Source organism: Oreochromis niloticus, linkage group LG20 (assembly GCF_001858045.2).
Source record: "Oreochromis niloticus isolate F11D_XX linkage group LG20, O_niloticus_UMD_NMBU, whole genome shotgun sequence".
NCBI classification, from domain to species: Eukaryota; Metazoa; Chordata; class Actinopteri; order Cichliformes; family Cichlidae; genus Oreochromis; species Oreochromis niloticus.
In genome coordinates this window covers 19,892,964-19,909,640 of record NC_031984.2, presented here as the reverse complement: position 1 = coordinate 19,909,640, position 16,677 = coordinate 19,892,964, and the positions used below count along the sequence as shown (strand labels likewise).

The 16,677-nt window shown below is 40.4% G+C and overlaps 1 protein-coding gene across 1 annotated transcript in view; it reads left to right on the top strand.

Moving 5' to 3' along the window:
• Positions 1–13,416, top strand: part of znf385a (zinc finger protein 385A) — a 53,583-nt gene extending 40,167 nt beyond the window's left edge. The window contains 4 exon segments of the mRNA XM_019350168.2: positions 9,097–9,281; positions 9,534–9,626; positions 9,942–9,996; positions 9,999–13,416. Of these exon segments, the coding sequence (XP_019205713.1) occupies positions 9,097–9,281; positions 9,534–9,626; positions 9,942–9,996; positions 9,999–10,189 (524 nt within the window). The 3' untranslated portion in view covers positions 10,190–13,416.
• Positions 13,417–16,677: the final 3,261 nt, after the last annotated feature.

The following is a 16,677-nucleotide window of genomic DNA, read 5'->3' as shown; positions in this document are numbered from 1 at the left end:
TTGGTCATTTAAAAAAATCATTTTCAGTCACAGTAGGGTGTAGTGGAAGTAGACCTCTTACACTGAAATCAAACATGACATGAAAGGCTGATCGAGTTAATCTTCTGTATTAGTCAAGATAAACAGCAAGACTTTATTTAGTCGTTCAATCTAAATCTGGTTTGTGTCAATCCATTTAGTCTATGAGCAGGAGAACATGGTATGACAACATGGCAATTTCTCTGCATCAACCCCTCTGTGGTGTGTCTTTGTACACTCTGGAGTAAGCTACTGGGAGGTACCACACCATCTAGACCACATTCAAAATAGAATACGTTGCCTGACCCTACACTTGTCAGTAAAGAGTCCTAAGACTGATTAAGACAAATGAATAAACAAAAATCTCATCCAGCCTTTAAAAGGACAGAAACAGCAGCTTATCTGACTTTAATGAAAAGTAATTAACTGTAAGCAGATTAATTTATTAGCTAATATGATGCAAGACATGATCAAAGCAGTGCAAGATCTTTCTTTAGCAAAGGATCTTTAACTTTGTTCCCGTTGTCTTAGTTTTTCCTTTATCCCTCTGGCTCATCTTTGCATTTCACAGTATAATTTAGAGGCTGGGCTCTGTGCACATCTGCCCTTCTTCTCTGTCCACCAAACATTTTCCATTCCCTTAGTGCCACCACTCTGGTCTCGGATCAAACGCCAGCCAGTGAACAGACCAGTCGTGTTTTGGTGACATTTACAAAGGTTTCTGTAGCTGACTGTTTACCAGACATTTCCACCTTATTGATGGGAGGGCACAGAGCAAACACGATAAATTAAAAGATGAAACTCAGGTCCAGTAAAGGCCTCAATGCAGCATGCCAGAGCGAAGAAGCAAAGGTTTTCACATTTCAGTGTCTGTTTCTGTCCATGAACATAACACTTAAGGTTTTCTTATAGTTAGTCCCAGGCAAGTACGAAGGCCAGTCCTTTGTGCTGTCTTCTCTCATGGGGGATCTAAGGTCAACTTCAGATAAGTCCTCATTAGTGAAGCTTCCTGCAGTGAAGTCCAAGATCATGAGAAGCCAAACAAGCCTGCAATGATCGAGCTCTGAAAGTAGCAACATGTGAAAAATGCCTTTTTCCAACCAAGGGTCTTTCTTGTGACCTTGGAACCTTGCCTCTTCCTGATTTTTTTGCATGCTTGCTTGTGTGTATATATGTGTGTGTATGCATGCCCTGAGTGTGATCTCAGTGGTTGGGGGTGGGACGGGTCTCTAGGAGGAGAGCCAGATGTCCATATCAAAAACTGGGAAACTAGTGTCTGGGGGACAGACATTTATTTGCGCTGTGGAGTTTTGGTGGAAATCACCTCACAACATAGAGCAGTATTTGTCTTTGACGCTGAGCAACATTTCTTATCAACAGCCTCTTTGTTGCTCTCAGATTTCATGCAATATCAATATCATTTTAGACATTCAGATAGGGTGGGCTAATATCAGATATATCTTTTGTGAAAAATAATTCACAATAATTTGTGATTAACATATCAAAAACGGAGTATATATACAAACTTGCTGAGGGCTGAAACAGTGATAGGTTATCCAGTATTGTTTAAAGACTGCTTCTTGAACCTTAAAGATTTTCAGAGCAGGTCGTGAGCTTTACACCAGTCAAAGGATATGTGGTTAGCGTTGTCCCCAAAAAAGGAGGCACTTGGCTCTGAGAAATTTGGACTGGCGAGCTGAGGTTTGGCTAAGCCTGCAAGTGATGGAGAGCCAGCTGTTGTACTGGAGAGAAACTCTGGTCTTCCCTCCTTCCTTCCTTTCCTCCTTCTCCCTCTGCTGTCTGACACTCCCATCCTAATGAGGGGCTCTGTTAAAACCACCCTGATATTATAGCACTCTTTGGTCCACACAAACATTCACAGGCGCACACACCCAAGGTCAATTAAACAGATGACTTTCATGTGAGGGTTCAAATTGCATGGCTATGAGGTGACTGTAGTATTGAGTTACACTGAGCTAATGTTTGCTCCATCCTCTGTCTGTTTATTGTTAGCATTTGAGTATAATTGAGGAAATCGGGGAATTCACCAGATTTTTGCCTCCTTTCTGGACTATTTGATGAAACTGCCTGAAATAACAGTACCTGATACGGGATGACTGTGGATGTGTGGGTGTGTTTATGTGTGTGTGTCCGTGTGTGTATGACTCAGGGTTTGGATGCAGGCCAGACAAGGAAAAGGAACCCAAATGCATTATGAATGTGGCTCAGCTCTTGTAAGGCCAGCATTGAGTTTCGTAGCTCGTTAATCATTGAGAATGGGCATGATGGGGGCAGTGGTGACACTCAGAGTCATCCTGCCTAATCCTGGCACACATATAACACACACACACAAAGAGACAAACCGCTCACACTTAAAGTCAGTACACTAGTCCTGCGGTAAACCTCCTGGAAGTTTTGCCTGACAAGTAAGATGATGACTTATAACTCTAAATACTGGAAGCATCTTTTTATGGGGGTGGGGGAACATTGGATCCAGGAGGGTGGAGGGTGGGGATTATATTACATTAGTTTCTTTTGGCATTTAAAGTAAACAAAGCAAAACTATCCCTGTGTAATTTTCCACCTACACACAATAGAATCATACCAACAATAACTCTTGTTTCAGTAAATAGACTGGTTCTTATATAATGCTTTTCTACTCTAAGTAAGCAGTCAAATGCTTTTTTACAGCTTGGCTCATTCACCCACTCACACAAACACTTTTTCCTCTGCAAGTTGTTCTCTGATGGATGCATCAGAGAACAACTTGGGGTTAGTATCTTGCCCAAAGATACAGTCTGGAGACTGTGCCAGGGATCGAACCACAGACCACCAACCTTCCGATTAGTAGGTGACCTGCACTACCTCCCAAGCCACAGCCACATACATACAGTTTATGTGCTTTATATGTCGTGTGTAAACATCATGCTGTATCAAATAATATTATATCAGACAAAATAAATGTTCACACTTCAGGAATAGGGATTAAGGATAGGGATTGAAGGAAACACTGTATTAAATCCTGCAGCTTAAACAACATGGACTGCATACCATACTAGCTTTAATTTCCTGAAGTGGATCAAGGCAATAGAGGCATACTAGGCCACAGTGTGAAACATCTGGATTGAGTTATCCTTTTGTTGACCTCTCCCCATGAATAATATTGTCTTCTGTTGTAATTTGAGGTCAGCTAAGAGAGAGAATGGTCAGTTAGCCAATAGAGAGCCAAGTTTCATTAGAGAGTATGCTGTACTCTTAAACAATGGAGTAACTGACAGTGGGAATCTTGGGGTAAAAAAAAAAAAATAGCGCTTTGTATTGCTACCCTGAGAGAATGTTTCATGATTTAAATTTTAGTCAGTAAAAATTACAAAAGAAACATTATTATATGAAAAAGGTTGATTTTCAGTGGATTGTTTTGGCCCAAAAGCCTAAAAGGGTTAGCCTTGAGCTGAACTTGTTCTAAAGGGGAAAAGTGCATGACACATTTACTGTAGTGCTGTATAAGGTGCAATAGTGACTGGATGTTGGTTTGGTGTGGCAGAACTCCAGGCCATCATGGATCATGAAGTCCCTCATTACTATTTGGCCAGCCAACACCATTCCTACTTGATTTTAACTGAAACCAAATGTTATAGATGTGGATTTGGGGTTTGTTTCTTAGCATTTCTTTGCACCTTGAAAAAGGCACAGACACGTGCCGAAGTGTACACAAAGCTCATAACAGTGCGGAGAACTACTTTGGTTTTTCTGTTATGCTGCCTTTTTGCACTTACAGGTACAAGCTCTGTACTCAGCTTAACAAGTTCAGTCAGTGCTGTGAAAAAGTGGGCATATTATGAGTCATAAACCTCAAACAGCACTTTGATCCAAGACTGCTTTATGGGGTCCTCAATGCCACATAGAGCTAGAGATAGTCTTTTTTCTTCTTCTTTCTAATGGAACATCTGTTTGAGAAATGCTCTGTGCAGCCAGCAGCTCTGCAGCTGGAAACTTCCAATCTGGAAAGAGAGGGAATTCTAATCTTGGAAAGTAGTGGAATGGAAAGCACTTACAATGGCATCTTCATGAGAGATGATGCAATGGAGTAGCCAGGCCAGAATATACCAAACAATATAAAGTCATAAGACTAAAAGTGGAACAATAGATAAACATATCATGGTCTCTGTCATGTGAAAAAATCACATGCTCTGTGAATGCATGATAGAATCTATAAAAGGAAGTTAAGCAATTAGAGTGAATTTTTGTTTTCTTCCCAGAAAATATCATATATCATCCCTTTAATACCCTAATCCATAGAAACCTGGTTTTGGCGCTATATCCTGTGAAGTGGAGTTAGGAGAAAGGCCTTATAGTCCCTGCTAATGAGGGTAGCTCTGAATACTCCATCCAAATTTAGATGTCTTGTTTGAGCCAACACTGAGTGCTTAGTGAATAGCGAAAGCTCAAAGGTATGTGGGTGGCTAGTCCGAAACGTATACTGTGTATAAACATGTTGTGCGGTAAATACAGAAAATGTAACCATGAACAGCAGTGAGGAAGCATTAGAAAGAAAATCAGAGGGCATGGAAAAGAAAAAGTGAGAGGAGTGCTCACTTAAAGATATTTTCTTTGGATTGCATGTATTGCTCGTTGACAAAGCAAATGCCATTATTACTTCTACCCCAGCCAAAAATAACGGGGGTGGGACAGAGGGGAAAAGTCAAAACATGCTCAGGTTCAATTATCTGCTTCCTTGGAAGCATTTCAATAAGATGAGCCCACATCACTGACAAATTGACTTGAAAACTTCAAAAAGCTTGGAAACATTAAACGCTTGCCCATCCGTTCGTATATTTGGGTCATATGGTTTCCTCCTCTGATCTACTTTATGTGTTACTCAAATTAAAAGGAACTCTTTTGACCAATTATGGGTTGCAGTATAGGAAATAAAAAGCACTTCTAAATGTGCCTTATGTGCTTTAAGTTGGTTGTTCTAATCTATGGAGCAGACTTTGGTTTCCATATTCAGCTGGGAGTGGTAGGGATGTGGTTACACAGAGTTTCCGTGTTTTTTTATTGCTGTTTGACTTGTGAACTTTTTGTTCTTCGTAATCATCTTCATTTAGTTATTTAGTTTTACATTTAATATGTTACTTTCAAGTTGGGATAGGCTCCAGCCGTGGTAAGGACAAGCGGAAGACAATGGATGGATGGACTGATGGATGGATGTGACTTTCATTATTTTTTCCTTTGTTTGTCTGTTTTGTTTTTCTTTGTTTTGTTTTGTTTTTTTAGATGAAACACGGCCTATGTCACGGATAAATGGACCCCTACTGGCACCGGGGCCCCTTCCACCTCTTCAAACCCCACCTACCCCACCCATGGACTCCCCTGTGCCATCAGTGTGCCCTCTCATTCCCACCCCTACTCCTCCGCTGGTCCCCCGACCTCCTCTTCCCCAGGCTGCGGGAGCGGCAGCACCAACTCAGAGCAGGTTGGATCAGGAACCCCGGTTTCAGGAACCGTTGGCATTTCGGCTTCAAACAGCCCATCCAATCCAGAGACTGAGGAGGACAAGGCCAAGAAGCTGTTGTACTGCTCACTGTGCAAGGTGGCTGTGAATTCCTTGTCACAACTGGAGGCGCACAACAAAGGTAAGTAATCTCCGAGCAATGATATGTTGAAATAGTTGAGCTTTCCTGAATTTAGCTTGGAATAAAGCCATCTGGAATTAACTGTGGTGCCTTTCTTGTTCTGATGAAGTTTTTCCCAGATCTTTAACGGTTGGCTTGGATTCCTCTCTGTTTGCACAAGCCACAGTGTTTTTGATGGAAACAAAATGTATCACATCCTGCCTGGACTTTTGCCAAGAAATACACATGCAAACACTTGCAGAGATGTTGTTTTGAATTCCTAAAGAAGAATTTAAAAATCACAAAAAGTATCAATTCTAAACAATTTTTTTTTTTTTTGGTTTTCCAGATAATCAACTGAAGGAATTGCTCACTTTATTGAAACCCCAATTTGAATTTCACTGAGGCTGTTGTGCACTTGCAATTAAATTGGCAACTATAGTTTTGTATATTTTTACAGCGTATGAGAGTTGTCTTTTAAACAACTCCCAAAGGATCTACTGAGTTCCAGGAATTCAAAAACAATGAAAATGATGATTAATAACACATTACTGAGTTGTTATAGCATCTCATAGGTATTAAAACAGAAGGTTTTCTGTCTAAAACAATGTAAAAGTTGATTTTTGAAGACTTTATGTTATAAATTTACACTGGGCTTCATCAAACCTTACCACATTTAGTGTATTTAAAGACTGAAAAAATGGCACTGGTAAGTTTCTTTGGTTTCATTAATTTAGTAGAGAGCATTAAAAGTATACTAATTAGCAGATGAATCACTTTAACATTGACATGCTTGGTCCCTGTGCGCAAGCCTTTCTTGTTTTCAAGGGTCATCTGTACCTCACCTGTGTCAGTCCAGTCTTTAATGCTGGAATCCTGCCTGTGGTCAAGCCTACGTTCTTATTTTACACTTGGCACAATTAGTGTAAATATATTCCCCGGTGAAAGATTCGATTTTAGGAGCAGAGAGCATGACAAATATTCCCGGGAGCCATCCAGAAGAAAAAGAAATTGCAAAGGAGGATGTTTAAGGTGTTAAAACCACAGCGTGAACGGGAAAATAAAAGGAAATGTTGGTTATTGTGTGGGTGAACTCACCACAATATGGGTTTAAATATTCTGTCAGACGGCTTTAACACACGACAACACTTTCATGGTTACATATACCCAGAGGAACTGGGTGCATCCTATAATCCTTTCTGCACTGCGTATTTGGATAGCTGCTGCATGTCTCACAGGACAATATGTATGTGCTGGCCTTCCTATCTGTCTTTTGGGAGTATAGTATATGCACATGCACATGCATGAAGTACACTTCAACTTCACCACAGACAGAGGCCTCTAATACACCTTATAAAGGACTGACTCCCACAACAGTATGACTGTATCCTCTCTGCTTAGAGTACTCTTAGCCTGAGCCAGCTGAGTCAGACATGAAAGCAGCTAATAAATGCTGCATTTATAACATTCACTAATATGTATATATTACCCTTTGTAGGTTTTGGAAATTCATATTTTTTGACCCTCTGATTGGTAGTTTATCAATTTCCCAAAAACACATCAGTACTTTTGTGTTGTACCTGTCTCCAAGAAAACATTTGCACATTTACTGTGTTTATAGTATTTAAAAAAGATCATAGACAGCTTAAACATGATCCTGGGTCAAAGCCTGCTGGCACCCAGTGGGCTCCGGAGTTCAAACCCTGAATGACTACAAGTTGAAATAGCTGAAACTGCATGAGGAAAGCCATCTGGAAACAATCAAGTTCACTCATTCTAAAAATCAGAGCTGTGTGTATTAGCAGGGTTCAAAAATGGAAGCATATGTCACACAGACACCCAGACATGAACAGTATGCGTGGCACACCATGAACTGCCCAAGACCAGAAAAACAGGAATAAAGATTTGTAAGTCATGTTACTTCATGTAACGTTCATGCAACAGTTTAATTTCAGTACTGTTGTGTGCTTTTGTGTTTACAAATGTTGTCCCCTTTTGTTTGGTTTACACCCTGAGTCAACTTTGCAAAGACAAAAAAAAAAAAAAAAAAAAAATCCACTGGGCCAGCCATTGCCAGACCAAAATAGAACAAAAGCGAAAACAGGCACCCAAGAGCACATTTTTGGCCACAAGCAAACCTTTCTCCACACTGAAGCCCACAGCCTCCGCGCTCCCCACATCCACCCCACCCTGATGACTTGTCCAACTTCTGTAACCTTAACACTGTTCAAAGGGATTTTAGGGAGTGGGGCAAATTAGTATTTCAAAGTCAGAGCCAAAGACAGTGGAATGCTGTTTTTTCAGTGTAGAGGAGCATTGCAGTAAAATGGAGTGGGAGGTTTCATCCAAGTACAAAATGTGTGATTATTTAATGAGAGACTATTTTAGCACACACTTAATAATATGCAGTATGCAAAAACATATTCCTCTATGGTGTCCTTTTTGCAGCTGCAGCTAGTCAAGGACTTGTCCAAATAAAGAAAATATTGTAAATAGGAAATTTGCTTTTTATTTATTTATTTATTTTCATTTTTTGACTCATGACTGAGTAGATAACGTCATGCCAAATGGGCTCTGTCGATCAGACATCTAACGGGGCTAATCTGTTTTTATGTCAAATGGCTTCATTTCCGAGAAACGGCTCTAGGAGTTACAGTAATATATGTCTAGTGCTACAATCTGCTATGTAGCCTGCCCTGTTTCTTTACTCAGCAGTGTTAATGTTTGGAATAATACTGATCTCTTCAAACGGTAAAAAGCAGGGTGCCATGCTCTTACAGCATAGCAAATGTCTGATTGAAGAGCCATTTAAAGACCAGACCAAGCCTGCATCTCATAAAAATGTGCTCCTAAATTTCCAAACACTGACATTTATTGTCAGTTTTTTTTTAATGTGATATTAAAGGCTCAGTGATTCACATTTTCATTGATAATGCCAGATGTGGATTATGGATAATGGTTATAATATTGTACAGTACACACTCTTTGGCCTTATCCTAAGCACTCCACTGAGTCAAACATCATGAATCACTTATATTATTAGGTTATTATTAGAAAGGCTTTGAGTTGACCTTCCAGATCACTAACTGCACAGATGGGTGACTGCTGCCCTCCTGTGGTGAAAGCTTTGCTATACAACTTCAGGCAGAATTCATTCTTTCTGTTGTGCTGTGCTATGTGGTTATTCAAGCCAGTGGATTGTAGTTTGGTTGTTTTTTTCTGCCATGATGTGACGTTTTTCACTGTCTTTGTTCTGCGGCAACAATTTTAACTACAGAAAAAATTCTGTCCAGTCTCATTTTACTTCAGACAGGTGGAAGCAGTATGACTAATTAACATGTCATCGCTGGCACCGTATTATTTCATTTTATTATATTCGCTTTTAAATGTGTAGATTCACCTGGGCTGGTGACATTGCTGAACTGTGTTTTACTTAGGTAAAAGTGTATTTCTTTCTGTGCAGGTACGAAACACAAAACTATCCTGGAGGCACGGAGCGGGCTGGGCCCTATAAAGGCATATCCTCGCCTGGGCCCCAAGCCCAGTGGAGAACAGGGAGGGGGGCCGGTGGACCCCAACACTCAGGAACGAACCTTCCACTGTGAGATCTGCAACGTGCGGGTCAACTCTGAACTGCAACTAAAACAGGTAAGGTAGCAGTGGATGTATTTCTGTACCTAAAATCTAAAGATTAGACTGCCATTTAGATTTAGATTTTTAAAGCACAAGATCAATTCAGTGGTCAATATTCTAAATTTTAAATTATGTTGTTTTATTAATGTTTAATTAAACAACTGTGTAATTACATAGCTGTATTTTTCATTATGTTTTCTCCAGTTAGTGTCCATGGTGTAAGGCAATAGGAAAAGTAATGCAGTTTGCTGTGATCTTTATTTTTAGCACATATCAAGTCGAAGGCACCGGGATGGCATGGCGGGCAAGCCTAACCCTCTCCTCAGCCGACACAAGAAGCACAGGGGAGCCGATCTAACGGTAACATTTTACTGCTGGTTTTTAGCTCCTATGACAAAGCACACCTGAACTCCAGAGATCAGATAGCCAGTGATATTTAAGGTTGTGAAGCGTTGGAGTTGGTTTGATCTCCACAAAAGCCCATCAGGTGTTCTGTCCTCAACCTCCTACCTCAACCTAACTGAACTTTCTGAATTACAACAGTTCCAAAGAGTCTGAAGTGAACGGTGTTTGTTTCACTTACATGTTTTGACCTTCTGAAACTAATCATTGTTACCCTCTCTGTCTCTCTCTCCTTTCTCTCTTGTCTTGTACTGTTTTTTATTCTGTTTTTAGTCTTCTTTGACCTTCTCCAAGGATCTCACCAAAGCTTTGGGTGCCGGGCTGTTGCCCAACCCTTGGCGGTTGCGGCAGCAATGGCCGCCGCAGCGTCCTCAAACCCACTGGCTCTCCGCGCGGCTGCTCCCGCACACCATCCACCTCATCACATCTTGCAAGGCCCGCCTCTCAGTCACGCAATCCTGAGACCTGCCCCGGGGCCCATCCGCACCACCCACGGGCCAATCCTCTTCTCTCCTTACTGACACATAACCATCTGACTTCAGCCAGTCAGGAACATCCACTCCAAAAGCACACTGTGAAGCTACAAACATGATCAACTAACAGCAATTGATAAGGGGGGAAAAAATCTGATAATATAAATATCTGACTGAGAGAATAGCAAGGGAACAGTGGAAAGGAGTACAAGCATATGTCTCTATTTTTCCCTTTACCTGAAACTCTCCATTCACTCTTCCTCCATTTCAAAAGACTTTTTGAGTGATCTGCAGATGGAATTATCAGAGAGGGATAGTCATTATGCATCAAACTCCCTTGTACATTTCTCACCTCCTGGTCCCTCCCTTGCACTGTGGCCCTCTCGTGGCCACCTCAATAGCTACAGAAGAAACACATGCAGACCTTTCTAGAAACGTTCAACCACATGTAGTGTTACATAATTATTCCGGGACAGGTTGTTTTTTCCACCTGTCATCATGGCTAAATGTGTTCTTCTCATCCTATGCACCTCAAAAACAAAGACAATAATGTTATGTCAGTAGGGTAGCTGCTTCCATCAGTCTTTGCTGTGTGCGCCACATGTAGCTGTACAGGCTTCAGCGGCACTGTACATGTCCTGCTCCGTGCCGGAGGTCAGCAGCTCTCCAATTTGTGACATTAGGTCTCCGCTAGATACAACATGACTTTGGCTGACAGGCAGGTGGTAGCCACATCCGAACATGTCTGATGGTTGGGGGGATGAGTGGAGCAGAAAAGTGACTGTGGGGGATTGTTCTTTGCTGTCATTTCCTGAGAGGGTGAGGTGAGAGGAAGGCTGGCACGGGTCACTGGATGGATTCACCACAGGCAACTTGCAGACATACACAGGCCTGGACAAATATGTGTTTTAAAATAGATTGTACCAACAAAAATTGCTACAGGGCACATCTGCCAACCTCCATAACAGTCAGAGAATAGGCTCACCAAAGGGGAGAGGAGACGAAAGAAGCAGCAGAAATCACACATTAATACATAGTTGTACTGCCGGGTTTAAACACTCGATCACCATCTTTAGCTTTGATTGCATTTTATGGAAAGAATTCTGCAGTTTTACGAACAGCAGTTTGAAATAAAGTACTTGAGAGAGAGAAAAAGAGGATAGGTGTTATGCTTCAGCTTGGATTATTTCAAAGCCAATCATCATCCTCACATCTTGCTGGTCTTCGTTCGCAGGCCGACTGTGTAGGTGGCCAAGTATGACTTGCGTACGACCCTTTGTCCGAATTTTTTTCTGCATGCCACCTCACAGCAGGATGCTACACAGCATTCTGCATCACTCTGTTGACCTCTCCCATTTCTGCACTATCCTTCTCCTCAACTCCCTATTATCCAAAGGTTCATATGAGTTCATATGTGGGAGACACATCAACACTGGCAACCATGATGCTGAAAGGCAACAAATTAAATAGAGGAAGTTGAAAGCCAAATACATTCTTTGACAAATGATCTTGAGCTGAAGCGACAACCAAGCCAGAAGCCCAGAGAAGCCGCCCGGAGCGGGAGCCGAGACGTCCAGCCCAAGGCATCTATTGATACTTCCTGTCTTACAACTGAAAGCCATGAAACACACCATGATTTGTTTTCTTTTACAAAGACTGGTGAGCACTTTGTTTTTCTTGTTTGGTTTGGACTGTTGGTTTACATTTATATCACACATTTAAAAAAAAAAGAGCAAAATAGAAAACATGATAAAAAAAATATTTTTGTAGGTAGGAAATGTTATTAACGTCATCAAGGGAAACAAGGAAAAGGGTGAAATTATCAGAGAGTGAATTATATAAGGGACTCAGCCAGAATGATATAAACAGGCAGATCAATTGACTCAGTGGGGAGCCACAAACACTAGCTAAGCAGCAGCAGCAGACTTATCTTGCCTGACAGCTTGAAACTAACACCCTTTTCTGAACGAGATGTACACTGTGCCCTTTCATTGAGAAGCAATGAGCTCTAATGTCTTACCTTTGTCTGAATATTGCAATGCAATGAGCAATTTTTATCAGAGTGACTTGTTATCATTGTGACATGTTGTGACATATTGTCTGGAGTCATGTGTAAAGTGGGAGCACGCCAGCTGACTGACTTTTCTGTTCTTCCATGAGGAGTGCAACTTCTTGAGGGGATTGAGGTGGTGACGGAGAGACAGAGGTGTAGCTAGAGATAGGGACTGACCCTTCATATTAAAGGGCCTTTTTACTATGGTAATCTCTGCTTGGGGAACAGGGTACAACACCAGGTATCAAGGGATTAAAGCTAGATCTGTTCAACGGGTTTTTGTTTTATTTGGACTTAACGAATTGCATTATGTTGTTGTTTTTGGGGGTTTTTTTCTGTGTGTGAGAAATATGTCTAAGTGAAAATCTAGAGGAACATTATCAATGCCATTACTTAAAAAGAGAAGCTGGCTCTGTGTCGGCTTCCACCATTGTGCTCTTTTTGTTGCTGAACGTAATCTTCAAGTTCATTTTGTGAGTGAAATGCTATTCCAGGATCCTTCTTTTCTTCCTGTTGGTGTGTGTACTATAAGTATTCTAGTGTGTGTTGGGACCTGCTCTCTCCCCACTCCCCACCAATCAGAGACAGAGGCAGCCTGGATCTATAAAGTGGCCTAACACAACTATGGGGACAAAAACCTGCGTGTGTTTGGTACGGTGAGATTCATCAGTCGTTCTGGATTCAAGTCACAGAGTTGACCAATAACCGAGCCTTATCAAAGTACTGCAAAGATGTCCCTGGTAGGTCAGTCAAGTAGCACCACATGTTCATATTGTCCTTGATATGTTCATAAAGTGGTAAATACCAGAGAGTCATTTTCATCATTCACATGTGGGAAATAAATGGTATTCCTATTTTCTGGGCAGGTATTTCATGTTAGCTGTGTTTAGGCTACTAGCCTTAGCCTTATTCTGCCCTCAGTCTTTCTCAGAGCAGAGAGAGAGAGATGGAGAGGCTATGGTGTAATTTTGTCTTGCCAATAAATTTATTTTTGAATTTCATTATTAGAGGGACAAAGAGTTTGTATGGCGAATTGTAGCAATACCTGACTCATTCTGGCTACTCTTGTTTATTGCAATAAGAAAATTAAACAATAAATGTGTATGTGAGTAAAACATTATAAATGTAATTTAAATGAAAAAGAAACTTTATGGTAAGTACTACTGGTATCAAGAGAAACCATGGTGGAAAAAAGTAAATGTCAATAAATCATTAAATGATACTGTCTGTGGAGTTTTTATGAATCAAACAGCGTGGTGCTTTCTAATGCCATCCATCCAACTGCATGACCCTATCTGACATTGGGGGAGTGTCCAGTCAGAGAGCTAGAATTAAAATGAGTGAACTGCTTAAAATCAGGGGTGGGGAACTCCAGGGCTCAAGGGCCGGTGTCCTGCAGGTTTTAGATATCACCCTCGGTCAACACACCTGAATCAAATAATTAGTTAATTACCAGGCCTCTGGAGAACTTTAAGACATATTGAGGAGGTAATTTAGTCATTTAAATCATCTAAAACTTGCAGGACACCAGCCCTCGAGGCCTGGAGTTCCCCACTCCTGTTATAAATATCTAATCAGCCAATCACACTTAATGAATTTAGGCATGTAGACATGGTCAAGCCAACCTGGCGAAGTTCAAACCGGGCATCAGAATGGGGAAGAAAAGCGATTTAAGAGACTTGAAACGTGACATGGTTGTTGGTGCCAGCTTGGCTGGTCTAAGAAACTGCTGAACTACTGGGATTTTTCCACACAACCATGTCTAGGGTTGAAAGAGAACTGTCCAAATTAAAGAATACATCCAGTTTGCAGCAGTTCTCTGGGTGAAAATGTGCTGTTATACCAATACCCAATTGCTTCAGGGTGAAAGGAAAGCATCAGTAAACTGAACAACCACTTGATACAACTAAAGTATGCAGAAGAGTACTTCTGCAGGTACAACAGCAGAGGGGCTATAGCAGCAGAAGACCACACTAGGTACCACTCCAGTCAGCTAAGAGGAAAACTGAGGCTACAATTTGTACCCACTCACCTAAACGACAACAGAAGACTGGACAACTGTTGCCTGTGTCAACATAGAAAATAAATGTTTTAACAGTCACAAGAACACAAAGAGAACAGTAAAGACAATAAATGGCTCTGTGACACAAATTCTTTTTGTCTTTCTTTTCTATCTAGTTTGTTAGGAAAGGTGATTATTATGAAACATATTATGAATCTATTAAAACAAAGCTCATGTCTCACTGATATGTCGAACCTGTCAGAAAGGGTTACAATCATAAAGTGACTTATTTTAAATAGGTCACAAGTAAAAATGGCTGCAAATCCCTGCATGAAGGTGTCATTTAGCTAGACAAATAAAACAGTTTTAAAAACATAGCCCACCAACTCTATGAGCTCAGTGGTCAAATATATATTAAAAGATAGCTGAGGTCATGAAATTAACATTTTAGTCATAGGAAAACTAGACAATGGGAGGACAGTTGGTGACACTGGTGTTTGTTAAAGCTTTGGGACCTTAATAAAAAAAAAAAAATCTAATGGTTGAAAACTGCTGAAGATTTGTTCCACAAGAGCATACAGAAGAGCAATATCCTTTGTGACAGCAGATGCAACTATGAGAAGAAGTAGCTGACTGGTCCTGCATTGAATCTTCTAATGAAAAGCAGCATTGTACTGCCTGGAGACTATTGCTGATTTCTTGTGATACACAGCCCTCAAGCTGTGTATCACAGCCCATGTGCCCATGAGACTTCTTTTGAGCATTACCAAACAGATCGACTGCTTGGCAGTAGCTGTGTGATTCTTATATCAATACACAATTTGGCCACTAGATGGTCCTGCTGTGATTACTGAGAAGCAAGTCTCACAATGCAAGCACGTCAGACTTGTGTAACACTGCAGTTCTTCAGTTAAAATTATGAAGACTGATAATCACGTACATTCAGTATTGAATGTACACCACGTATAAATATCTATTGTTTGACTGCCTGTCAGCAACGTACAGATGCAATGCATTGCCATATGGCAGAGACAGGCTAAAGGGAAATTGTACAGATGGCTCCTATGCTACACTGTCTTTAGTTTCAAAAGAGAATTTTACAAGTTTGGGTCCTTCCATGTTGTTATTTTATGTGCTGAAGCCTCGTAAGAAGTACAAGTGTGGGAATAAAAAACACTAATAAAAATAAAATATATTGCTTTTTAAGATATTCATTTGATTATTACATTTTAAGGAAAATATATTTGTTTAAAATTATAGTTGCACGACTTCTTCTTTTTGTTTTTTTGCCTATAAGAGGCAGACATGACAAGTTCTTTCTCGAGAGGTCCATGCATTGAGACGTGGAAATAAAACAGTGAGGTGGTCAGAAAAAGGTTTTCAAATGGAATCTGAAGAGGCAGAGATGCACTTTTCTCTTAATGGAAGTCTGCTTTTGAGTGGAGAGGGTGTGTTTCAGGTCTACTTTTCTTTCTTCCTGACCCTCTTCTTATTTCTAAGAGGTTTTTTTTCTTTTAATAGTTTTGTATGTTGCAGGAAAAAGAAAGGTATGTAGGGAGCCCTCCTGGTGACATAGTTGGAAAAAGTATAAGATATCGTTGCATCCCATGAGATGGGATGGTGGGACAATGTATACCCTAAACATCAGTAACTCATAGTTTCAAGTTATCAATACATGGCTATTAGTTAAAAATACAGGCTATGACAATGTGATAAATGCATTACAGTCATATTGGCACACTAAGTGGGGGTATTATCACTCATAGAGCTTTATATTGATTCTAACATTTCACCTTATCATACCATCCCAAATAAGATATGTTGATTTAACTCACATCCTATCTGTGTAAATAAGGAGGCACACAACATGCAGAGTTTGCTGTTTCAGTTTATGTGTTCATGAAGTCACGCAATGCAATAAAGTGCAGAGTACCTGGAGCACTTTGGGCAATAGGTGCAGCTGTTCAAGCAACAGCAACCAAAATCTACCATCAAAAACAAAAGCGTTCAAATACATTCACAAAAGTCACTCAACAAAAATGTTGCATATAAAGAGCTCCTTCTATGTAATTGTAGATGGAGCCGTTTGTGTGCTAACAGAGGGACAAATCAGAGAAAGGTGATTTCTACACCTGTTTTTAGTCCTAAACATACACACATGAGACACACATCTTCTCTTTAGCAGGTTTCACTGCATAATTTGCCATACAGCTGCTTCTTCAGCACTTCAGCAAGTTTAAACTCTATAAAGTCATCTGGGCCAGTTGCATGCTGTGCAATCTTCTTCCAACTTAAACATCTTTTTAAGTTGGAATTTAAAAAAGAAAAAAATAGAAGAAAGGCATTTTGTGGAAGAACCTTTTCAAAATCTGTAGAAATTCAAAGAAATGTTTTCACAGTGACTCTAAATACAGTAGAGAAAATATGAAGACTAAATATATAACCAGTGGAAAATTCTTGGAGGAAAAACGAATTGTAACA